The sequence below is a fragment of the Callorhinchus milii genome, unplaced genomic scaffold (assembly GCF_018977255.1).
Source record: "Callorhinchus milii isolate IMCB2004 unplaced genomic scaffold, IMCB_Cmil_1.0 Scaffold6, whole genome shotgun sequence".
In the NCBI taxonomy this organism is placed as follows: domain Eukaryota; kingdom Metazoa; phylum Chordata; class Chondrichthyes; order Chimaeriformes; family Callorhinchidae; genus Callorhinchus; species Callorhinchus milii.
In genome coordinates this window covers 382493-407022 of record NW_024704747.1, presented here as the reverse complement: position 1 = coordinate 407022, position 24530 = coordinate 382493, and the positions used below count along the sequence as shown (strand labels likewise).

At 46.3% G+C, this 24530-nt stretch overlaps 1 protein-coding gene across 1 annotated transcript in view; it reads right to left on the bottom strand.

The window, feature by feature from the left end:
- The window catches only part of spegb (striated muscle enriched protein kinase b), a 54058-nt gene that overhangs the window by 2885 nt on the left and 26643 nt on the right, over positions 1-24530 (bottom strand). The window contains exons 15-38 of the mRNA XM_042336573.1: positions 23175-23381; positions 22772-22895; positions 21194-21366; positions 20529-20641; positions 20178-20346; positions 19949-20048; positions 16839-17039; positions 16262-16322; positions 15799-15876; positions 14603-14775; positions 13833-13859; positions 12788-12940; positions 11965-12007; positions 11437-11511; positions 8238-11034; positions 7678-7815; positions 7212-7328; positions 6645-6812; positions 5776-5898; positions 5163-5330; positions 4266-5058; positions 2542-2781; positions 1525-1748; positions 694-769 (exon numbers count right to left, since the gene is read on the bottom strand). Of these exons, the coding sequence (XP_042192507.1) occupies positions 694-769; positions 1525-1748; positions 2542-2781; positions 4266-5058; positions 5163-5330; positions 5776-5898; positions 6645-6812; positions 7212-7328; positions 7678-7815; positions 8238-11034; positions 11437-11511; positions 11965-12007; positions 12788-12940; positions 13833-13859; positions 14603-14775; positions 15799-15876; positions 16262-16322; positions 16839-17039; positions 19949-20048; positions 20178-20346; positions 20529-20641; positions 21194-21366; positions 22772-22895; positions 23175-23381 (6541 nt within the window). The remainder of the gene's footprint in view (positions 1-693; positions 770-1524; positions 1749-2541; positions 2782-4265; positions 5059-5162; positions 5331-5775; positions 5899-6644; positions 6813-7211; positions 7329-7677; positions 7816-8237; positions 11035-11436; positions 11512-11964; positions 12008-12787; positions 12941-13832; positions 13860-14602; positions 14776-15798; positions 15877-16261; positions 16323-16838; positions 17040-19948; positions 20049-20177; positions 20347-20528; positions 20642-21193; positions 21367-22771; positions 22896-23174; positions 23382-24530) is intronic.

The following is a 24530-nucleotide window of genomic DNA, read 5'->3' as shown; positions in this document are numbered from 1 at the left end:
CCTTTTCCTTCATGTGTTTTGAAGAGTTTTATGAAAGCAGCCATAGAATGACAGAGACCATATAGCATTGAAACACCATATCACCGGTTATACTCTCCACGAGCCTGCACTCCTCCTAATCCATTATTCCTATCCTCTTTCATCTCTCTATATTTCCTTGTCATTTGCACGATTGCTGCCAGGAAAGACCAGATATATTCTCCTGGTCAAAATACATGAACAAGCTCACAAGGTTACTTTGTATGAAGAAGATCCTTTGACCCATGTGATCTCACGCTTCCCGAATTCCCAACTTCCCATCACAGCATTAAGATGTTTTTTAAATGAGACCAAATGTCCTTCAAAGATTCTTCCTCACAACCTGTTCCTATCGTTAACTACGTCATGGTATAGAAAAACTTCCTGGCTGCTGTCTTCCAAGTTACCCTTTGTAACTCTACAACAACTCCTTGTATTTATATAGTGACCTTCACGCATGGCAGCATCTCAGAAAACTTAATACCGAGCTGATGTGCTTGAGCTGTCTGTTGTCTCCAGCATTCACAACATTTATGTGGAATTGGAAGGAGAATTCTGTGATGTTTCCACACCATGCTCTGTGACACTGACCTCACACCTGCACTGTCACTTTGGTAACATTCCTGACTGGTGACACAGCCACATGTGTGGAGATCTGTGTGCCCAAGTACTCACATGATATACGTGAGCACGCCCAATCCCCAGATATCTGCCGGTGGCCCGATTGCATCACCCTTCAACATTTCAGGAGCTTCGAGACAGAGAAAGAGAGAGACAGAGACACAGATAGAGTAACACATTAGTGAAAGAAGAACTCAGAAATATTAAGTCAAGAAAACATTAGCCCTTTTCAACAGTCAAGGATGTAAGAGAAATGGAGGAAGAGAGAGAGGGTGAGTGTGAGAGAGACAGCGAGAGAGAGAGAGAATAAAAAGGAGAAATAATCAGTGAGGGAGATATTATTTGAGATAGTCTTTTAATTCCCTTTAGAATTTACTAACACAATCTGCCTCCACTGCCTCCCTGGGGTATTCATTCCACACACACTCGCCACTGTCTGTATAAAGTAATTCAATCTGAACAATCTTTTGACCTTCCCTTTCTGACCTTTTTGGCCTTATCTTTGTGACCATGTTAATTATATTACTAGAGACCATTTAGGATCTTGAATAACCAACCTCCCTGAGCCTTCTCTTCCAGCGTGAACGTTCCCGATTCCGTAGCCTCTTCTCGTAACTCAAGTTTCCATTTCCAGCTATCAATCTTGTCCTTTGCTGTACTCCCACCCACTGTCCCACTGTAAGACTTCAAATGAAATTGTACACAATATTCCACAGGATCAGTGTTTTGTGCAAGTTCCGTATCACTTGCTGTGACTCTATCCCCATAGCTCTCTGCTAATGTTGTGTCCAGTAGACTAATTTCTCTCCTTTCCATGACTTGAGAACATGCAGGGCTAAAATTCCAAGCTAACTGTGTGCTCTGCAGTGAGACGCTTGCACTCACACATATAGTCAGCAGTTCCCACTCGATGCCCCAGTGGCTTGGGTACGGTTGCATTGAAGATGTGGGCACTGCCAAAGTCAATGAGTTTAATGACATTCAGGTAAGTCACAATGATGTTGTCCGGCTTGAGGTCCAGATGTACAATGTGGCGACTGTGAAGGTATTCCAGGCCATTCAGAATCTGCACAATGTAACCAACCACATCATCCTCCGAATACCTGAACCTGGAGAGAGAATCAGGTTATAATTCCCCTCTTGGGCGAGGCACACAGAGCACAGCTTACCAAAGCACAGGGTGGAAACTAGAGGCAGAATATGGAAAAGTCCTACTCTGCTGCTCCCTCTTACATTTCTCTCCACTTGTTGTGTTTCATCAACTTGAAACTTGAAGTGTTGTCACCTGGAGTTACAGTGCAGAGACTATTATGTAGGAAAGTGTGGCACAAGGTCAGCAATGTCCCACACGCAGCAATGAAATGGATGACCAAATATAATTTTCGATGAATTATTGAAGGAACATTGGCCAGATGTTTAAAAGAGGGACAGACACCGATACTTAGGTAATAGAAGTATTAAGGGGTATGGTGAAAGGATGGGGCATTGCGATTAAAACATTTGCTAAGATCTAATTAAACAGATGGAACAGGTTTGATGGGCTGAGTGGCCTCCTCCTGTTCCCGTTTCCTATGTTCCTATGACATTGCAAGAACTTTTTACAATTCTTCTAAATAGCACTGCAAGATATTTAATATCCAGTTGAACCAACTGAAAAGCAGTCAAGTCTTTGGTTTAATGTTTCACTGAAAGGATGGTAGTGTTCTCTGTCAGCCTGGAGTATGACTGTATGTCTTGGTGGGGGCTTCAAGCAACAACCTTCTGATTTCAGACTGATACATGCAGCTGCCTCAAGAACCTATTTGTACTGTTTGCTTCAAAGGGAAGAGCCCTGGAGCTCTGAGGGAGGTTGCAATATGTATTGGGTCAGGCTGGTTCCAAGTATAAGAGAGGACATGTTACCTGTCAATCAAGCTGTAGAGCAGCTCCCTCCCCAGGCAGTTCTCAGAGATCAGGACAAGATAGCGAGGAGTGACGTACGCTTCGTGGAGACTCATGACCTTCTCATGATGAAGTGCTTTCAGCACCTCATATTCCTGCAGGACGGCCTGCTTGTTTTCTGCTTCATATGGAATAATCTTGGCCATGAAAAGCTTCCCCGTGGCGTTTTCCTTACACTCACGGACAACACCAAACCGTCCCCTAAAAATAAGCACAGCCAATCAGACTGACTCCCTCTGAGCATAGCCAATCAGACTGAGACAAGCTGGCAATGTGCTGACAGGAACTTGGTGAGTGTTGAGGTGTTGTGTTGGGGTTACTGATGGAGTTCAACCTGCTAAAATATAGCTTGTGATTGAGAGCACTGTCTGCCAAGCTTCCCATTGCTTGTCCAGCTAAGACCATGCTACCCATTAGGATTTTGGTTTCAGGGTTAATATGAACTGAGTGGGAAGAATTCATACTCTCAGTGACTGCCCCTCCAAGTCCAGTCAACAGGCCAGGTGGGCTGGTCTGTCATCAGATGTGCGCAGGAATACTACGAACCCGCCTGGCTCAGGAACAACAAAGAGATGTAAATAGTGGTGACTCCCAGGGTCAATGTGAGGACCACTGCTTTTCCCATTTATACAAATGATCCAGATTCCAATATAAGAGGCACAATTTCTAAGTTTACAAATAACTCAAAAATAGGGAGCTTACCTAACAGTAAACAATGACACAATTTCAGGGGGATACAGACAGATTAGTTGATTGGGCAGAGAAATGGCAAATGAAATTTAATGTAGACAAATGCGAGGGAATACATTTTGGAAGGAGGAATAAGGATAATAAGAATATGTTAGATGGTAAAATATTAAAAGTTATGTAAGAGCAGAGGGACCTAGGGGCTGGGCTAACTTACACATATCCTTAGAGATGGGAAGGAAGGCTGGTGGACAAGGCTGTCAAAAGCAAATGGAATTCTAAGTGTTATAAATACAGGTATAGAATATAAAAGCAAACTTATATAACTCGTTTGTTAGACCACAGCTAGAATATTTCCATGCTTCTATGTCTGAACATCAGCTTCTGTTTCCCAGTACACCAAAGCCCATAACGTTTATAGCTTTACAACAACAATTGACATTTATATAATACCTTTGATGCTGAGAGGATGTCAGAAAGCACTTTACACATATTTACACAGTAGCTCCAGTATAAATTCCCTAGGAAAGCTCATTTGTAGCGCACTATCCGTTAAACCCCACATTTGTGCCCTGACCCGTTCAGCTTTGGCAGTTGTGCTTACAGCCTTTTTGTCCCTGTTCTCTGGAACTCCATCCCAGAGTCCCTTTGCCTCACCCCTTCCCTCGCCTCCTTTAAAGTCTAACTCAAGAGCTTCTTCTTTGACCAGGTCTTTGGTCATCTTCCCAACTCCCCAGGGCTCTCATCCCTCCTGAATCCAACTCCTATCTGGGATGCAAGCCCTCAACTGTACAGCACTTTGGGATAGCCTCCTGATGTGAAAGGGGCTCTTTAAATGCAATTTGTTGTTGCTGTTGTATGGTCAATGGCCAATGGTCAAATAACACATATCGGCAACAGGCTTCCCAAATACTGAGACTACCTGGGAGCCCCTGCTCCATATGAAACTGCCACTTAATACCTAGATATTCCCATTGAATGCTCAAACCCTACTTTACCTGGCCTTCTCCTCCATGAAGGTGTAGGGTTTCTGTGGAACTCCATGTCTCAAGCCTGAAGCAGAGCCGTCAGCTGTTTTAGAAATAGGGGACAGACTAGTTGTGGCCGACTGTCCAGCCCTGACACTCCTTGTTGGTCTGATCAATGCCGGTGATGGGATAGCTTGGCTGGATCTTGCTGGAGTCAGGGTGATCATTGCTGAGGGGGGGGATATCATTGCTGAGGTGGGGGAGATCATTGCTGAGAGGGGGCTGATCATTGCTGAGGGGGGGGACACGGGTGCTGAGCGTTGAGAGACGGGTGCCAGGGATGGTGACACAGGCAGCGAGGGCGGGGAGATAGGCAGCGAGGGCGGGGAGACAGGCAGCGAGAGCGGGGAGACAGGCAGCGAGGGCAGGGAGACAGGCAGCGAGGGCAGGGAGACAGGCAGCGAGGGCGGGGGGACAGGCAGCGAGGACGGGGAGACAGGCAGCGAGGACGGGGAGACAGGCAGCGAGGGCGGGGAGACAGGCAGCGAGGGCGGGGAGACAGGCAGCGAGGGCGGGGAGACAGGCAGCGAGGGCGGGGAGACAGGCAGCGAGGGCGGGGAGACAGGCAGCGAGGGCGGGAAGATGGGCAGTGAGGGCGGGGACACAGAAGCCGAGGGTGGGGAGATGGGAGTTGACGGCGGGGAGACTGGAGCTGAAGGTAAGGGGATGGGAACTGAGGGCAGGGAAACAAAAACTGAGGGTGGGGAGATGGTTGGTGTCTGGGTCACTTCTGCTGAAACTGGCTGGGAGGGTGGCTGCACGTCTGTATTAAACAAACCCAAAATTAACAAATATAACTCATTACTTCTCCTCCCCGCTGCCCAGAGCTGTATTACCACCCACTACCCCATACTGCAGCCAGTTTACCTGGCGTATCCTCTTCCACAACAATCTTCTCAGAGGTCTGGCTATAGGGGCCACATCCAGCCTTGTTGATGCATACCACCCGAAACTTGTGAGTGCCACTCACTAATTCCGTGGCATTGTAGAAACAGTCGGAAATTCCAGCAGAAATGATGGCCCACTTCTCCGTTCCTGGCACAGTACAAACAGTTGTACAAAATGTCATTGGTTTACTTTAGACACTATTGAGTATGTTTTTTGCTATCGGTCAATATAATAATAATGCTTACATTTCATGTTATGAGATCTCAAAGTGCTTCACAGGATTTACTGTACACTGTAATGATTGTGCATTTTGTAGGGGAACACGGCAGCCAATTTGTGCACAGGTCCTTAGACACGCAGGGCCCACACAGGATGAATATACAAGCTGGGATTATATGGTATGGGTACATCCAAACCAGGTCAGAAAGTAGGTTCTCACAGGTCAGAATTCAGACCGATTTTCAAAAGTGAAATACATTTTGCAAAGGGCACAATAACTTCTGTGTTTGCGCGAACACATTTCAGACATTAATGCTGAGAAAGAGATGTTTGTGGGGACCTGTAATGAATGCTAATGGACAAGGCTCCTTACCTGAAAGTTTCTGTTCCAAGGTGTAGGTGCAGGGACCAGCTGTGTCAGATGCCCTCCAAAGGATGAGTGCTGTACTTCTGTATTGTTGAGGTATTTCCGGAGGCCCTGGCTGGCCTGGGAGCCCTATAAACATAAGGAACATGATCCAAGAGCTCAGAATTAGATTGGGTCCAATGAGACATTGAGCGATACAAAGAAAAGAAACTGTAGTAACATCAACAGAGTTACAGTCAGTAATACAGGTTTGTAGCTGGCTTGTGGTACTGAGTCTAACAGCAGAAATAGTCAGTAACATAAGTTGTGAGTTCAGAATTGGTAATAATAACCCTTGCATTTGGTATATCACATTGTTGGGAAGCCTCAAAAAGCTTCACATGATTTTACTGAGAAGTATAATGACTGTGTATTTTGTAGGCAAATGTCGCCCAATTTGAGGACCGAGATGTCCCACAAACAGCCATGAAATGAATGACCAATTTTATTTGGGAGATAAAACACTTGGCGACAACACTGGGAGAAAATAGTGTTATGGGATCTTAAGTGTCCAGCTAAACAGGCAGATAGGCCCTTAATTTAATGTCTCATCGAAAGGACAACACCTCCAACAGTGCAGTGCTCTCCCCCACACACACATTATGGAATTGTGGTTTGGATTTAGGGTTCTGGAGATTGATATACATATTGTGTTCCTGGGAGAAGCCAGAAGAGACCTTTCTGTGGCACAGGCTCCCAGTGCAGTCCAGGCACGTTCCTCTCCAGTGCCTTTGATTCTCAGACAGCTTCTTGCATATTTTCATTTTGAACAACAACTCAATAGTGATTGTAATCTGACTGTAACATGCACTCCCTCCCAAATCTCTGGGACTCACTTGCAAGTGATGCTGTGCAGGAGCTGCTGGCAGTGCCCAGAGGGCTGGAAGCCACACACTCGTAGTTGCCAATGTCCTTCTTCATTGTTCTCATTATTGTTACCAGCTCACGGCCATCAGAACAGGAGACAATCCGAATCCGATCATCTGACACAAGGGGCTTTTGATCTGAAGAAAAAAAAAAATCCAGGAAAAGTAATAATAAGGAAGAGGTGGGGGGAGAAAGGGAATAGCTCAGAGATGAGAGAAGAAAGGCAGAGATGGAGACAATGGAGATGGGACGTCCTCCTGACGTGAAAGGCGCTTTATAAATGGAATCTTGTTGTTGTTGTTGTTGTTGAGACAAGACCTGGAGATTGGAGGAAGAGTCAAGGCAAAAGCTGAGACATGTTAGAAGAAATGGGCCAAGGGCTGGAAATATAAGGAAGAAGACAGGGCTCAAGGCCTGCAGGGGGGAGGAGAGATAGAGGCCAGGAGCAGTGATAAGAGGAGAGAAATGGGGACAAGGACCAGCAACAAAAGGTATTTAACAATGTTGTAGAATAGTATAATTAAAGAGGAACCCACCTTTTACCCAGGTGATCTTTGGTGCTGGACTTCCTGCTGGCAATGTGCAGAGGGTCAGGGGGTCACCCTCCAACAACACCTGATCTTTTAGTTTCACATGGAAGACGGGTGGGAAATCTGTCAATTTGAACGCAGCAAAATCAGTTAGATCAATGGTTATTGTATACATACAGAGCATTTGTTCGCTTCCAACCCACCCACCGGAGGATAATCACTTGACATCTGACAGTTCATCATTTATCATCTGACAGTGTGAGTTTGAGCCGTCAGTAGATGGTTGGCAGGTACCAGGAACTTCCTGCGAGCTTCTTGATGGGCGATACAGCTCATCAGGAAATGGGTGAGAGCATTGCCGCCATCAACTGCCCACAGCTCAGACACACATCACTACTCATTGAGCAATGGTTCGATAAGTTAGTTCTGGGAAAGCTTTGTAAAATGATTGTTGATTGAGTGCAGCTGTTACCTGAAGCACTTCTATGGTACAGTAAGGAGGTAGCTTCACAGGCCAGCGAGATGTTGGGCTGAGAAGTTGCCTTGTCTCTCCTGCCTCGGGACAGACCCCATCGATCCCACCGTGACCTCCTTTCGCCATCAGGGGAAGCTGGAGAGAAAGTATTATATTACAGGAGAATACTTTGTTCGCTTGGTCCCTAGTGTAACCTATTCACCTTAGTTCAGGCAGCCAGTGCCACCTGACTAGTGCACTCAAACACACAAACTCCACTGAATACAACCCTATGGATGTGGTCTTGAAGGAGGTGGCGGAGGTGGTGTGGGGGGGGGGTGGGCAAGGTAGGGGACGTGAAGCAGGCCGGAGGGAGTGGGCATACACAAAAAAATGTTCTTGGATGAGGATTAGGCTCCCTTTACAGAATCCCCATTTAGCCTTTCCTATCAGATCAGACAGTGAATCTCCAGGCATTTCAATGGGCCTGGTGAGGGACTCATTTCCACTCCATCTGCTGCGATGTGTGGAATTAGTAGCCTCAGAGTGAAGACAGACAGGCAAGGACTGCTGCTTACCACAGAGCTGCTTGGAGGTGGTGCTAGTTTCAGACTGCAGGGACTCTGATGATGGGGCTGAGGGTGACTGCTTTGCCAGCTGGTTCTGGGGGATCCCTACTCGCTTCAGGGAGGCAGCTTCTGAGCTGGAGCGCCTGAGCAGCGAGAGAAAAGGGGCACGTTTGCCCTCCTTCCCCTCCACTTTGTCCTGTGGTGTGGGAAGTGATGTTTCTGACCCTGTTCTCTCCTCAGACCGGCTCCGCCCAAACCTCAGCGAGATGCCTGAGATAGTGGACTCAATTTTCTTGCGCACATTCGTTGCTGGCGAATTTTTCTGCTCTTTTTTAACAAGTTCAGCCTCTTGATTGGGAGTAGCCATTACGTTTCTCCCCTCATCAGCCTCCTCCCCGCCAGCCTTCCTTTCCTTTGAGCTACTTCTTCCAAATGGCCAGGAGACTTTGCGGACACCACCGCTGGCTGCCATGTTCTCTTTCACCTTCTCTTCTTTTCTTTCACTGGGTCCTCCTGCTCCTTTTAGCCGCCAGGACAGTTTTCTTAAGAAGCTGGAATCCTTCACTGCTTCTGGAATATTCTGCTCGGATCTGGACCTGGATTTTCCCGTTGTAAATTTTTGAAAGAATCTCTCATCCTCTTTAGTGAGCTGTAAGGGTGCCCCCAGCGGCCCTGGCCTGTACACCTGCTCCTCCTTTTTGGATGTTTGCTGCAGTTTCTCCTCAGATTTTGGTCTCATCAAATGCTTCAAGCTGCGGGTTAAAGAGGAGTCTCTGGTTTTCTTAAACTTTGCCTCAAAAACTTCCTCAGACTCGATATTAGCAATGTTTATACACTGGCTCATGCTGGACGATTTCATTTTGAGTTTCCCACCATTCAGATCTGGAGGGATTTGCTCACCGCCCTCTCCCAGGCCCCTGCTCTGATACCCATCGTCCTTTCTCACCTCTGCATTCACTTCAGGTTTGGGGCTGACCCTGGAAAACACTGCTGGGTGCTGAACCACCTGCTGGACAATTCCCAGAGGGTGTGCATTGACAATGTGGGCCTGCTTTCCGGTGGCAGAGGTGTCCCTTGGCTTGGACAAGCTCACAAGCTTCATGGGGACAGGCTGTGATGGAGTCTGCTCTGCGGGGGCATGCCAGGCATCCTTTGCAGCTGGGATTGCTGAGTGAGTGGAGGGAACGGGGATCAAATTAGTCCTGTGCTTGGCTGAGTGTACTTCAGGTTGTTCAGTTTTGGTGGCTTTCAGCACTTCAGGTGTCCGGTGCTCTGCTCCGGGTACAGTTTGTAAATTTGGGCTCTTTATATCTGGCACAGGTAGTTCAGTCAGAGATTTGGATTCAGGTAAATCGGGTTCAGCCGAAAGGTTACTGTGGGTGATGATTGCAGTTCGTCCAATCATGATTTTCATGCACGGTGTTTCCATTAGTGCTTTCTCCTCTGTGCTTTTGACTTCTGGCACTACTGGCTGAACCTCTGCTGGTGATGGTGTTCGGTACAACTCCTTTGTTGTGATTAATTTGACTGGTGTTGGGGGCCGGGAGGTGTCGAATTTAGTTGGATCGGTCAAGGCAGAGAGGGAAGGAGATTCCTTCAGTGCAAAAACTAGATCTGGGCTTGCTGACCGGGAATCCAGTTGAGACACTGGTAGTTCTAGAGGTGCTCCCACTCGTCGGTGAAGAATTGTCGGTTCTCCTTGAGAGAAAGATGCACTTTTGCGAAGAGCGCGTGTTTCTATAAGATCCTGGCTTGGGGCACTCTCGCTGGAGGCTGCTTTGGTTAGTCTAGGTTGAGCCGCGGACTTCTCCGGTCTTGGTGGGCGGTGAATGTGCCGCTCCAGAGATGAGGTGCGCTTTTTGGGATCATCTGGAATTCCTAGATGTTCCAGAAGTGGCCCCCGGAGACCACTCATCTTACTATCCACAGAGCCCCCCCGAAGCAGCCGTTGCCTCATGAGCTCAAGCTTCAGAGCGTAATCTTCCTGACTGGGACTGGCTTTTCTGCGCTGGACACTCAGCTCTTCCAGCCTTCCAGGGCTCGGGCTTCTTCTCGGGAGCTCCATTGAGACCGATTTTTTCAGTCTTCCTGGCAGCTCTAGGAGCTCTCTGCTCTCATCCTTGTTGGTTCCATCAGTGACCTGCTGTGCTCCAAGCAGAGCCAAGGCACTGTCAGCAGAGCTGCCTCTTCGGAGCTCGCGTCGCCTCGAAACAACATCCGCTTTGAATGAGTCTGGTGACTCAATGGTCATTCCTTTCCGCAGTGCACGCTTGGGAAACTCCGCTTTCTGTGGCTCAGACTCTTCATCTGAAGATCCAAGAGGTTCTGCCTCTGTTGATCTCTTTCTTGTTATTTTGATCCGAACTTTTCCTAAACCATCTGCTTTCAGTTCCCCATTTTCTTTCTTTTTGACAATATCCACCTCTTCTTCAGGCTTCCTTGGTATTTGAAGTGACAGGGAATGACCTGGTGCCGGAGAGGATTGTACAGGTTCCCACACTTTTGCCTGTATCACCTCTTCAGTCACTCTGCCACCCAGCCCACCATCTGATTTCCCCACCATCTCTTCCTCAGTGGCTATTTCATTGAGAGACATCCACGCTGAGGAGAACTCCATCTGAAGAGGCATCGGGATGAACGGGAACTCATCAATTTCATCGGAATCAGAAGAGGAGGAGAGGACGGATGAAGCTCCATTCTGTTTGAGATGTTTGGGAATTCCAATGCCCATGTGACTAGATGTGTCTTCCAGGAGGTCAGGAATGGATCTAATCACCATGGAAGATTTATAATTGATGAGGGAGCGCTAAAAAATCAATGAAAAACAATTGATCAAAAGAATATCATCCCAATCCTGTTGTGTAGTAACCTGGGTGCTGCCTTACCAGAGTGCCTCCCACACAAATCAGACAACAACAACAACAAATTACATTTGTATAGCGCCTTTCACATCAAGAGGACGTCCCAAGGCGCTGGTCAGGACATATTGCCACTCGCCAGGCTGCCCAGTATACTACGCTTGTGCGCCCTGAGAAGGGAATGGCTAGGTTGTAGAGCAGTCCATCGTGTTATCATGTTATACCTGAATCCGCACTATACTCAAGCGAGCTCTAACAGGCTGCACCTTATATCAGTTACATTATGGAGACGTTGAGTCTGAAGGTGCCCTGAATCGTCTAGACAAGATTGCAAGATTCTACACACAAACCTGCCACTTCCTGCGGGACACCAGCATCTTCAGATGATCCGTGCTGATCATCTTCCCCGTGTTAATGGACTTGCTCTGAAAATAGATTAAAATTAATCATCTTCAGCTGTAATAACAGGTGATAATATCAGCTCCTGTTGCAGTGAGTGTCACGATCAGCTTATCAACACAACCCCTATTAACAAGGAAGAGTCACTATCTCTGTTACGATAAAGACCCTAAAGGGATTGACACTATTTAGGTCCCTGTTACAGTGCAAATTGGTGATTGTGTGCTTTTGCCCACAAAGCATACAGTCACTCCACTTAACTTTACAGTATATCCTGTATTAAGAGAGTTTAGGAAGAGCTTCATTATGGAGCAGGTGGTGAGAATGTGGAACTCACTTCTAGAAATCAAGGTTGAAGCAGAAACCATCAATACATTTAAGAGAAAATGTGATGTATACACAAGGTGTGGCACAGATTAGCCGAAAGGGTGAGTACAAGTTGTTGTTGCTGTTGTTGTAAGAAGCTGGAAATAACTCACCAAAACCCAAGGATGTTGGAGACATTCGTCTGCATTTGGTCTCCTACAAATGAGAACAGGACAGTGTTAATAAACAGGGCATGGAAAGCGGGAGGAGCAGACAGGACAGGTGGAGGTGGAAGGCTTTGTACTGGGCAGGCTCCAGAAGATGCTATTTATTGGGCTAATAGGTCCCTTAACTAATTGGGCAGTCTGAGACTGAAAATGTACAGGGCCACATGGCCAGTAACAGTGTTATGTTGATTGATTTGTTGATGAATATTTTTAGTTTTTTATACAAAGGCAAAGACAGGACTGACCAATAGCATGTGACACTGGTTGCCAGCTCTCTAATCAGCGGCAGCAACAATGCCATTTGCTGATGAGGGAACTGGTGTCACACAATTTTAACAGTAAATGGAGATCTTCACAGTAAAACCAGTCACTACAGAAGGTGACATTTAGCAGCACTTCCACTATCACCATGGCAGTTTAGGGACCTAGGAATAACGTTAGGAGATATAGAGTCAGTAGTACCACATGAAGTCTGTTAGGTTTTTGTTTGAGAAGTGTGAGTTTTTAAAGGATGTTAGATAAACATCAGGAGGGATACAACTAGAATACTCAGCCCTTATTTATTTTGTTCTATCTATATGAGCGTCTGTGTATTTCTACGACTGTGAGTCTGTGTATGTCTGCATGCATATGTATGTCTGTATGCGTATTTCTATATGTGTGTGTGTATGTCTGTGTATGTTTTTAGGTCGATGTATATGTGTGTCACTGAAGTGAGTGACAGAGACCCCTCTTTGTGTGTCTAGTGCAGCACTTGTCCCCAACTTACTGCTTGTCCTTCACTAAGAGCTTGATGACGAAGCTTCTTGCTTCACGGCTCAGGTCTGCAAACATCTTTTCCTCAAAGGCCACGTTGTAGTTTTTGATGTTGAATAAGGTGCACTTGTCATTCTCAGCAAAGAACGGTGAAATGCCAGTCAGGCTGTCAGCACAAATACAACACATTCAGTGAGTGACTCAAACAGTCTCCTTCCCGAACACAGCATTTCCACAATATCAACAGCCTTGCCACGAGCACTACCAGTGCATACAGGGAAATCCTGTCATCCACAAGGCAGGATGGTTTTGATGGATGTGACCGCAAAGAGGGAGTTTTAATCCATATCTAACCCGTGCTTGATCCAGGGATGCTGAATAGGAGAGTAAGGAATATAAGAAAACAGGAACAGGAGGAGTCCATTCAGCCCATTGAGCTTGTTCCAGCAGCAAATTTATGTGATCTTGGCAAATCTTTTAATACATAATAATCCTTGTATTTGATATAGCACCTTTCACATAAGGAGAAAGTCTCAAAGTACTTCACAGGTTTTTACTGTGACTGCATGTTTTATAGGCTAACGCGGTAGCCAATTTGCACATAGCAATATCCCACAAACAGCAATGATACGTATGACCAATATTATCTAGAGGATTGCTGGCTAGGACAAGGGGAGAAACTTCCTACTCTTTTCTAATAGTGCCACGAGATCTTTAATGTCCACCTGAACAGGCAGACGGGACCTGGGTTAAACGTCTCATCCAAAAGATGGTGCCTCCGACAATACAGAGCTCCCCAGCCCTGCATTAGAGTGTTAGCAGCTAACTTGTTTTACGGCCAGCCTGAGAGTGCTGGATGAATAGTGTACAGGAGCTTTACTCTGTATTTAACCCATGGTTTGTTCGAACTGGATGTGTCAGGAGGATCCAATGGACAATTTCTCGGCTGGTTTGAATGCATATTTTTAAATATAAGTGAGGCTGTGTGAAGGTTACCAGAGAAGAAACAGCTGTTCTAATTCATCAGTAACAGATAGATGTGTGAACTGATGACTTACCCAATGTAGGCAATGACTCCAACAGGCCTGTTGGTGAAAGAAATAGGTATGAAGAGCATGCTAGTGACTGGTCCCTGCTCCAGAACCTCCACCTTCACCCATGAAACAGATCCCAGTCCCAATCAGACTTCAACTTAATGCTAACAAGTAGACACTGCCCTGTACTGACCCACGGAGGCCCCCACCCCACACTGACCATTACAGACTTCTGCTCTGTAATGATCTCAACTTCATGCTTACTCCAGGGGGCTGTGCTATTCCCAGGCCTTTGCCATTTCCCTGAATAATCCAGTTCCCAAGCTTCAGCACTCGCCAATCTGCGCCCAATATTCTCTGTAATTAGTTAAGCAGGAGATGTCCCTCTGGGTGTGTAAATTTAATTCAGACATGGCAAAGTTTCCCTGAGTAGGTGGCATACATATGTAGAACTCTCGGTCTGGTTTGGATACTCAAACATTGTGATGGGTTTCTGTAACTGTCAGATAGTTAGTTGACTAAACAAATATCATCAAGATTGGAAGCTATTGCAGTTCTGTGAATCTACAACAGGTGGCAATGTTCAACTAATGATATTTAGGTAAGCGTTGGGCCACATGCCCACTACCGCTATTTGTTGTACACACAGAATTCCAGCAGCCTTGTCACCCACTATTGGTAAGAAATGAAAGGACCCTGTGTATTTTTGGACATGAATAAAGTGTGACACAAGCCCTGTGGTCCTGCTATCTAATCTGAATGAGGCACAGTAAGGAGTAAAGAGGTCTGAGTACCAGATGTCTGTAACTTGAGATACAGGCGAGTGGTCGGCGATCTCTGGGGAAATATACTCAGGCGTCCCGAAGTTACAGTACTGTGATGTGCCCAAGGTGACTTCCTGTGCATTGCCAAAGTCACAGATCCGAAGGCTCTCGCTGCCTGCATCTGCCAGAAGAATATTGTCTGGCTGGAAGAAATGAGGAGAAAGGAACTGTTTGAGATAAGAACTAAATCATTCCTACACACAACAATTTTAGGCAACCTGAACCTAAACAAAACTTGAACAAAAATAGTTCATTTCATGTGAAGTCATGCCTCAGAACACTGAACAACAGCGGAGTTTGATGCTGAGCCAGGGAGAAAGGGAGGTGACCCGTAGGCGCGGTCGAACAGGAAGTCTTCAATCTTCAATCTGGGCAAAGAGGGACAAGGTGGAGGGATTGAAGCAGGGAGATCTGGAGACTCAGGGCATTGTGGCTGAAGGCCTGGCTGTTGATGGTGAAATGGGGCCAGTCGAGTGAAGGGTCAGGCGGAGGAATGAGGTGTCAGCACATTGGAGAGGTAGGGAGGTGCTTCGGCTAGGAGTCATTTGTAGATGAGTGTGAGGATCTTGGAATTGATTCATTCTGTGACAGGGAGCTAATGGAGCCTGGCAAGGAAGAAACAGCACTAAATTCCAATCAAATCTGCACTAAATCCATTCTACACCATCCATTTTACACCAAATCCGACTCCCACATTAAAGCATGATTACACAGCAAACCCTAACAAGAATTATCCTTATACTGTATTTGATATAGCACTTTTCACATCAGGAGAATGTCCCAAAGCACTTCACAGAATTTACTGTAAAGTGTATTGAATTTGTGTTTTTGTAGGCGGATGCAGCAGCCAGTTTGTACACAGCAATGTCCTGCAAATAGCCATGAAGTGAATGACGAATTTTAACTGGGGAATTGTTAGCCAAGACACCAGGAGAAATTCCCTTCTTTTTTCAAATAGTGTCATAGAGAAGTCCACCTGAACAGATAGACACAACTCAGTGTTTATGACTCATCTGAGGACGGTGTCTCTGATACTGTGACAATACCCAGTGTTGTCCTGCAGTATCAGCCTTGCTTGTATGTTCAATGTTCTAGTATGTGGCTGATCCTGTCATGTTCAATCACAATCCTGTTGTGCTGAATCACAATGCTGAACTCAATCCTACCTTAATGTCCAGGTGAAGAATGTTGCACTGATGAAGGTAGCTGATCCCATCTAGAATTTGTTTGATGTAATCCCGGATCTGACAAAGAGAACACTGATCAGAGTTGAGTTCCGAAACCACCGGAAAAGCTGTCCGGCAAATCATCATTATCCTTCTCTACCAGCAGCAGCAGAGGAAGCCGGCTGAGGGAAGCTTGACACTAACCTTGCAGACAGAGCAACAACAACAACCACTTGCATTAATATAGCGCCCTTCATGCAGGGTAGCGTCTCAGAGCAGGTCACCAGCCTCACTCACCTCTCAGGCTGGGGGGGTGGGGTGAGGAAAAGAGACCCCAGTCTCACTCATCTCTCAGGCCAGGGGGGAGTAGGAAGACCCTGTCTCACTCACCTCTCAAGCTGGGGGGGAACCCGACCCCAGCCTCACTCACCTCTCAGGCCGCATGTACCCCAGCCTCACTCACCTCCTCCTCCCAGACTGCAGGCTTCCTAATCAGTCTGTCAAAAAGTTCTTCTTGAGAACAGCTGTGTCAGAGTTAAGGTGAGTAACAGTGTTGGACTAATGGAGTTCCATAAGAACATAGGAATTTGCTGGCGAAAGAAGACCAAGCTCCATCTAGTTCCCCTTCCACCATCTTGGCAGTCGCTTGACATGTCGTGTCCTGAACTATATACTGTATCCCCAGATATTATTTCCTAACACAAATCTATCTAGTTACTCAATGATTGCAGAGCTACAGCAGAACACAACCCCGGCTGTTCACTGTGACTTCAGAAGATTGCTCCCCTCTGCACCAATGTGTCACTGTCAATCTTGTGGTCACCATGCAGATAGACTCACAGGGTAGCAGCAGAGCTGATAGGGCGCTGAGCACTGTGCCTGGGCAGAGGGATGTGATAGCCTGAGCACTGTGCCTGGGCAGAGGGAAGTGATAGCCTGAGCACTGTGCCTGGGCAGAGGGATGTGAAAGCCTGAGCACTGTGGCAGGGTGCTGAGTATTGTGGCTGTGCCCTGTGCTTGTAGCTTGAATTACAGGATACAGTTCCTGAAGGAGGATCAGGCTGTTCTTCTTCTGGAACACATCATGGAAGTACACAATGTTCTGATGATCCAGCTGGGATATAAGCTGCAGCTCTCTCACTGCGTCGCTCCTCGTCATTGCTCGGAAGGAGATGAATTTTGCTGCAAATTCCACTTTACTGCTCTTTTCTGTGACCCGCTTGATACATGAAAATGCACCACTGGTAGGAAAAAAATCACATGTAACCACACGCAAAACAGTCATTGATCCTAGTCCATCAATCACACCAATAACCTGATATCATTGTCAGCTAGTAATCAACTAGCATACCGAGCTTCTGCACTACAGACACGTTTAGACAGGGGAGAAATGCAGAACAGACCAAGTCGGTCTTGGAGTGAATGTGCATAAATGCACAGAGTATGACAAATAAGTTTGGTGAGCTGCGGCTCAAGTTGCCACATGGGGTTACGATGTAGTGGCAATAATGGAGACTTGGCTCAAACAAGGGCAGGAATGGGAGCTGAATATTCCTGGCTACAATGTACTCAGGAGGGATCGGGAAGGAAAAAAAGGAGGGGGGGGGGGTTGGCAATATTGATTAAAGACACAGTTACGGCCCTGGAAAGGGACGATGTGCTAGAGGGTCCCAAAATAGAATCTATTTAGTTAGAGTTAAGGAGCAGAAAAAGAGCTGTTACTCTGTTAGGTGTATACTATAGACCACCAAATAGTGGGAAGGAGATGGACAAGCAAATCTGCAGATTTCAGAAAGATGCAAAACCAATATAGTAGTGATAATGGGGAACTTCAATTATCCTCATGTAAACTGACAAAATAACAATGTAAAGGGCAAAGGATCTGGACAACAGTGATCACAACATCATTAGGTTTAGAGTACTTATGGAAAGGGACAGAGTAATCAAAGGTGAAGATACTCAACTTGAAGAGGCTAATTTCATTGAGTTAAAAACGGACCTCGCCAAGGTAGACTGGAAAGAAAGATTGGCAGATAAAACAGCGAATGAGGAATGGTAAGTCTTCAAGGAGGAGATAGCTCAGGGATAGAACAAATGCATTCCCACAAAGGGGAAAGGTAGGGCATCCAAACCTCCCTGGATGTCTAAGGAAAATGGGATTAAAATAAAACAGAAAAAAGAGGCTTATGATCAATGTCAGGTCCAAAATACGGAAGATAATCAAATAGAATATAGAAAGTACAGAGGAGATCTGAAAAAGAAAGTAAGAGGGGCAAAGAGATTGTATGAGAAAAGATTAGCGGGTAACATAAAAGGGAACCCTAAGATATTTTATAACCATATAAAGAATAAAAGATTAGTCAAAGGTAGGGTGAGTCCAATCAGGGACCAAAGAGGAAATCTTCTTGTAGAGTCAGAGGATATGGCTGAATGAGTACTTTGCGTCTGTCTTCACAAAAGAAGAGGATGCACCAATGCCACAGTATCCGAGGAGAGGGTAGAGAAATTGGATAAGATAAGAATAAACTGAGAGGAGATACTAAAAAGGTTATCGGTGCTCAAAGTAGACAGGTCACCCGGTCCGGACGGGAGGCATCCGAGGTTACTGAGGGAAGTGAGGGTGGAAATAACAGAGGCTCTGGCCACAATCTTTCAATCCTCCTTGGACACCGGGATGGTGCCAGAGAACTGGAGGGTTGCAAATGTCACTCCCCTGTACAAAAAAGGGCAGAAGGGTAAACCCGGGAACTACAGGCCAGTCAGCCTAACGTCAAGAGCGGGAAAACTTCTTAAGACTTTTAATCCGGGACAAAATAAATTTTCACTTAGAAAATATGGGTTAAATAAAGGACAGTCAACACAGATTTGTTAAAGGCAAATCATGTCTAACAAACCTGATAGAGTTTTTGATGATGTAACAGAGCGGGTGGATGAAGGCAGTGCAGTTGATGTAGTTTATATGGATTTTCAAAAGGCGTTTAATAAAGTGCCACATAAAACACTTGTAAGAAAAACAGAAGCCCCCGGTATTAAAGGGACAGTGGCAGCGGATACAGAACTGTCTGGGAGACAGAAAGCAGAGAGTGGTGGTGAACGGTTGTTTTTCTGACTGGAGGGAAGTGTGCAGTGGTGTCTCCCAAGGGTCGGTATTGGGGCCATTGCTGTTTTTGATCTATATAAATGACCTGGGCTTGGGTATAGGGAGTACAATTTCCAAGTTTCCAGATACTAAACTAGAAAAAGTAGTAAACAGTGAAGAGGACAGTAACAGACTGCAAATGGACACAGACAGACTGGTAACATGGGCAGACACGTGGAAGATGAAGTTTAATGCGGAGAAATGCAAAGTGATGCATTTTGTGAGGAAGAATGAAGAGAGGCAATATAAACTGATGGTACAATCTTAAAGGGGGTGAAGGAACAGAGAGACTTGTGGGTTCATATAAGTAAATCTTTGAAGATGGCCGGACAGGCAGATAAAGCTGTTAAAAATGTATACGGGATACTGGGCTTTATAAATAGGGGCATAGAATACACGAGTCAGGAAGTTATGATGAACCTTTATATAAAACACTGGTGAGACCTCAGCGAGAGACTGTGTTCAGTTCTGGGTCCCACACTTTAGGAAGGATGTCAAGGCATTGGAGAGGGTGCAAAGGAGATTGACCAGGATGGTACCAGTAGTGAAGGACTTCAGTTGTCAGGAGAGGCGAGAGAGGCGAGGATTATTCTCCTTAGGGCAGAGAAGGTTAAGAGGAGACTTAATAGAAATTTTCAAAATTATGAGGGGATTCGATAGGGTGAACAGGAGAAACTATTCCCACTGGTGGGTGGGTGGGTAACCCGAGAAACCAATTTAAAATAGATGTTAAAAGAAACAGAGGGGAGGTGAGGAGAAATTTTTTCACACAGCGAGTTGTTGGGATCTGGAATGTACTGCCTGAAAGGCTGGTGGAAGCCGATTCGATAACAACTTCTAAGAAAGACAGGGGCAACATGGCTGAAAGCTTGCACAGTGATGGATGGTGGGACAAGAGGCAAGCCAGGCCTGCAGAACATAGGGGCTTAGGCAATAGGACTGCAGAGATCACAGAGGTATGGTGAGCAAGGCCATGGAAGCTTCTGAAGATAAGGAGACTAGGACACTCACCGCCCGATCTCCTGATGCACCTCGTAATAATCTGACAACAATCTCATCTTCCGCAAAATTGTTTCTTCATCGTCTATTGACTCCTCATTCCCTCTTTTCCCTGTAGAACAACAAAAGGATCAGGAAAACTGGGGTGTTGTGTCAGTGACTGTCTTCCCCGGGCGAACGTGACCCTGATGCGACCCTGGGTCTGTCTGTCTCCCACGTTCTGTACTGCTAATGTATTTACCTCTCAGCACAGTTAGCTCTGCTTTACACGACACTTCTCCAGCCAGGTTCCTCGCAGTGCAGGTATAGACCCCACTGTCTGCATCTGTTGTGTTCAGGATCACAAGTGAACACTCATTGTCATCGTACACAAAGGACAGGTGGTTACTCTCCACCAGTAACTTGCCATCCTAAAACACACCAAGCACATGATTATGTGCTGCCAGGCCATCCCAGAGCCTGAACACATGATAATAATAATAAACATGGTCACATCACTGTGTCCAGGTCAGCACTGGCTTCATGTGGGCAGCTCAGTGTCCACCCTCCTGCACTGTTGGAGCACAGTGACCAGATTCCTCACACCACTCACCTTGTACCAGTTGATGTCAGGCAATGGCCTCCCTTCTACAACAACCACAAATCTGGCTGTCTCCTCCACGCTGACCTCGATATCTTCCATGATGGACTCATAGCATGGTGCCTCTGTAACACAACAACTTAGTCACAGCCGGGCATTGTTAGGATTGGCAAACAATCAGGGTCTTCTCCTTCACTGCCCAAGTTACAGTGCCCAGATCAGGGGATAGCCAGCACCTTGTGTTTGAGGAATGATGGCACAGTAATCACAAGCCCCTCCAAAGCACCTCACACTGTCACAGGGAAACCTTCACAATGTGAGTAGTTATGGAGGGGAACACTCAGCTTTTTTTTTTGACAGATGTCTGACACACAAAGAAACCCATCACTGTGCTTAAGAGTATCCAAATCAAACTGAGAATTTCATGCCTCCCACCTACACATGGAAATCCCAGCGATAGATTGTTGAATGGAATGTGCTCTCTGTCTCTCCCTAGAGGGACGGATCCTGCTTACCTAATTCCGGAAAGTATTAGGCACAGGTTGGCAAGAGCCAAGACTTGGGGACCACAGAGTGTGCATTGGGGTACTGTTGGAGTCTAACTAGCTAAAACTGATGATATAGTGTGGGTAGAGAGAAATTTATTGTGTACGTAATGCTCCTCTCACGTTGCTTACCTGCTAACTCCAGAGCAATTCTGCACGAGTCAGTCCCCTTCTCATTACTGGCTGTGCAGGTAATCTCACCGACCTCGGCCTTATCCACTTTGACTATCTTCAGCATGTGCTGGTCATCATCTGGCATGCTCAACTCATATACCCGTGGGCGGGCCAGCAGCTCCACACCATTCCTAGCAGTGGTCAAATTAAATAGAACAGTCTATAACTAGCAATCAGTATTCAGTCAATAACCCTAATCAATAACAACAACAAAACTTGGATTTATATAGCGCCCTCCATTGTGGACGGCATCTCAGAGCGCTTCACAGTAACGGATCCCAGGGCCGAGCCAGGAGGAGGGGGAGGAAGGTGACCAAAGGCGCGGTCGAAAAGAACGGTCTTCAGCTGAGACCTGAAAATAGGAAGAGAGGGAGCGAGGCGAAGGGAGGGAAGAAGGCAGTTCCAGAGCCTCGGGGTGAAGTGGCTGAAGGCATGGCCGCCGAGGGTGGAGCGGAGAACTCGGGGGACAAGGAGGAGGCCAGACCTGGAGGAACAAAGGCAATGGGCACTGTTTTGAGGAGGGATGAGGTCAGAGAGGTAGGGGGGTGCAGAGGAGTGGAGGGATTTGAAGACAAGGGTGAGGACAATAATAGTCACAGCTAATACCCAGCAGCAGTTTGTACCTCTGTGCACACCAATCACTGGATATATGAACGTGTTCACGAACCTGGCACCACGTAGCACCTTCTAGCAGCTGTCACCCCAAACCTCAGAGTTTCCTCATCAGTTTCCTGATGGACAGCTGCCTTCTGCGTGGTGGGAGGACCTTTACATGACAGCTTGTGATGTGCCAATCACCTTCATGTTCTACATGTTTTGGTCGAGCGCTGTGTGAGCCAGGGATCCCACCCTGTCACTAACCAGAGACACTCTGGTGTCAGCTCTCCCACTCCCCCCACCCCCTCCCCGCTGAAATATAGGTGTTTCTGTTGTTATCATTAAATCAAAAAGTTTCAAACCAGGAAAGACTATAAATCAGTATCGAGTAACAATCAGCATCAACTGATCATTGTCAATCAATAACGGCTAATAATGTCCCATAGCTCAGCGGTTAGAGCACGCGCCTCAAAAGCAAGAGACCTGGGTTTGATTCCCGGCAGGGTGAAACCTTGGGCAAGTTTCCTTATTCCAGACGCCTGATAATAATCCCTCAAGAAAAAAAATAATAAATTGATCACTTCAATCCACGGCTGTTTATGGGACGCTGCTGTGCGTAATTGGCTGCCACATTTCTCCCACCAATATACAGTCAATTCACTTTACAGTATATTCTGTGAAGCGCTTTGAGACGTCTACAAGATGTGAAAAGCGCTATAACAAATGCAAGGATTATTATTATATTATTATTATAGTGATCAGTGCAGTAATGAAGCAGAACACAGTAAGATTGGGATGATGTCACATTCTCTAGGCACTGACCCTAGAGGCACAATAGTACCCAGGTGAGAGCAGCAAGCACCAGAGGATTGCAAGATCCCAGAGCATAATCATGGGCAGATCTCACCTGCTCCAGCACACATTGGCTGTCCTCCTTACCTGGTCCAGCACACATTGGCCTGCACATAATTCATTGTGCAGGTGATGCAGACACTTTCGTTCTCCACAGCATACACAACATCTGGTTTGTCAACGAAGCAAGGAGCGTCCTCCAGATAGGGACCTGTTGGATCAGCAGAGAGTTGGCAGTAATGAGAGCTGACAGTAACACACAGAGCAGAGAGAAAGTAACACAGAGCACAGACAGTAACACACAGAGCAGAGGGACAGTAACACACAAAGCAGTGAGACAGTAACACAGAGCAGAGGGACAGTAACACAGAGCACAGACAGTAACACAGAGCAGAGGGACAGTAACACACAGAGCAGAGAGACAGTAACACAGAGAGAGACAATAGTTTGAGCATCTTGACTTGACCTTCTTTCATCAGGAAGTCCTTACCTCTGTCCAGGAGTTTTACAGGCTCTGAGGTGGCAGAAGGTTTGCTGCAGCTCTTGGATGTTGTGCTCTGGACCCTGAACAGATACTGATTTCCTTTATTCAGTGACTGAATAGTGAATGTTATTCCCCTGATGTTGGCTTTCAGCACGTGCCACTGTGCTGTCCCCAGAACCTGGCTCTGAATCACGTAGGTCAGTGTATCGGGATCTGTAAACGCAGCATTCAGTGTGTGTTAATGTATGTGCTGGTGTATTTGTGAGCCTCTGTCACCAGTGACTATCATAGTTAATGTTTACAAAGCCACTGTCCTAAGGAGCTGGACAGTGAAAAGTTTGCACCCAAGCTGGGGGGCAGAATCAAGAGGGGTGAAGGGCAGCACTGCATTGTGTTAGAATTTACACTTTTTGTATAATGTTAGAATCATAATGGATGTTGCGAACGGGTTAACTTTTAAGTTAAGTGTGGGGGGCAACTGGACTGACACTCATGATTAACACTCAAGAGCAACAAAAGGCAACCCTCAAGAATAGCAGCTAACGAGCAAGTTGCTTAAACTAGAGGACCTTGGTACCATCCCGGGATACTGATAAGAAATAATCAGTCATTTAAAAGGAATGTACTAATGATCCCACCTAACAAAATAACAAGCATCAGATAACAGGGGTCTTAAGGACAATGTGTATGTGTGCTGAGGCACGTACACCACATGAGGTGTTCACGTGAACCCAGCATGATTTTGACCAGGTGATCTAATGTCCGCACCATGATTGGACGAACATCGGTATAAGAGTTCCGATAACTTTGTGTACGGGGCTGTTCCGGGTCGCGGAGACAAGGATACGGGAGATGGGGCCATCCCGGGCTGCGCAGACAAGGGTACGGGAGATGGGGCTGTCCCGGGTCACGGAGACAAGGATACGGGAGATGGGGCCATCCCGGGCTGCGCAGACAAGGGTACGGGAGATGGAAGACTGAGAGCTAGAAACACTAAGACTGAGGATATCAGATGGAAGATTGAAAGCTGTAAGCAAGAAGACTGAAAGCATGAAGAATCAAACTTGTGTGCTGTAAAGACACAGTGTTGAACTCGAGATATCTATGGTGGTATTATTGTGTTATAAGATCTGTTGATTGTATCAGCCTTTGGTCTGACCCATCGGGATATTGGGGAATAACGAACGAATAATAATAAAGCAGTCAAGATATCTGGTTGTAAACGGATTATGGATGATTTTATTTTCTAACAATTGGAGTGATAGTTTAGACTATGTGATTCCAAGTCCCAAAATGGGGTTTGAACCCACAACCTTCTGATTCAGAGGCGAGCGTATGTTACTGCCTCTAACATCAAGTCTC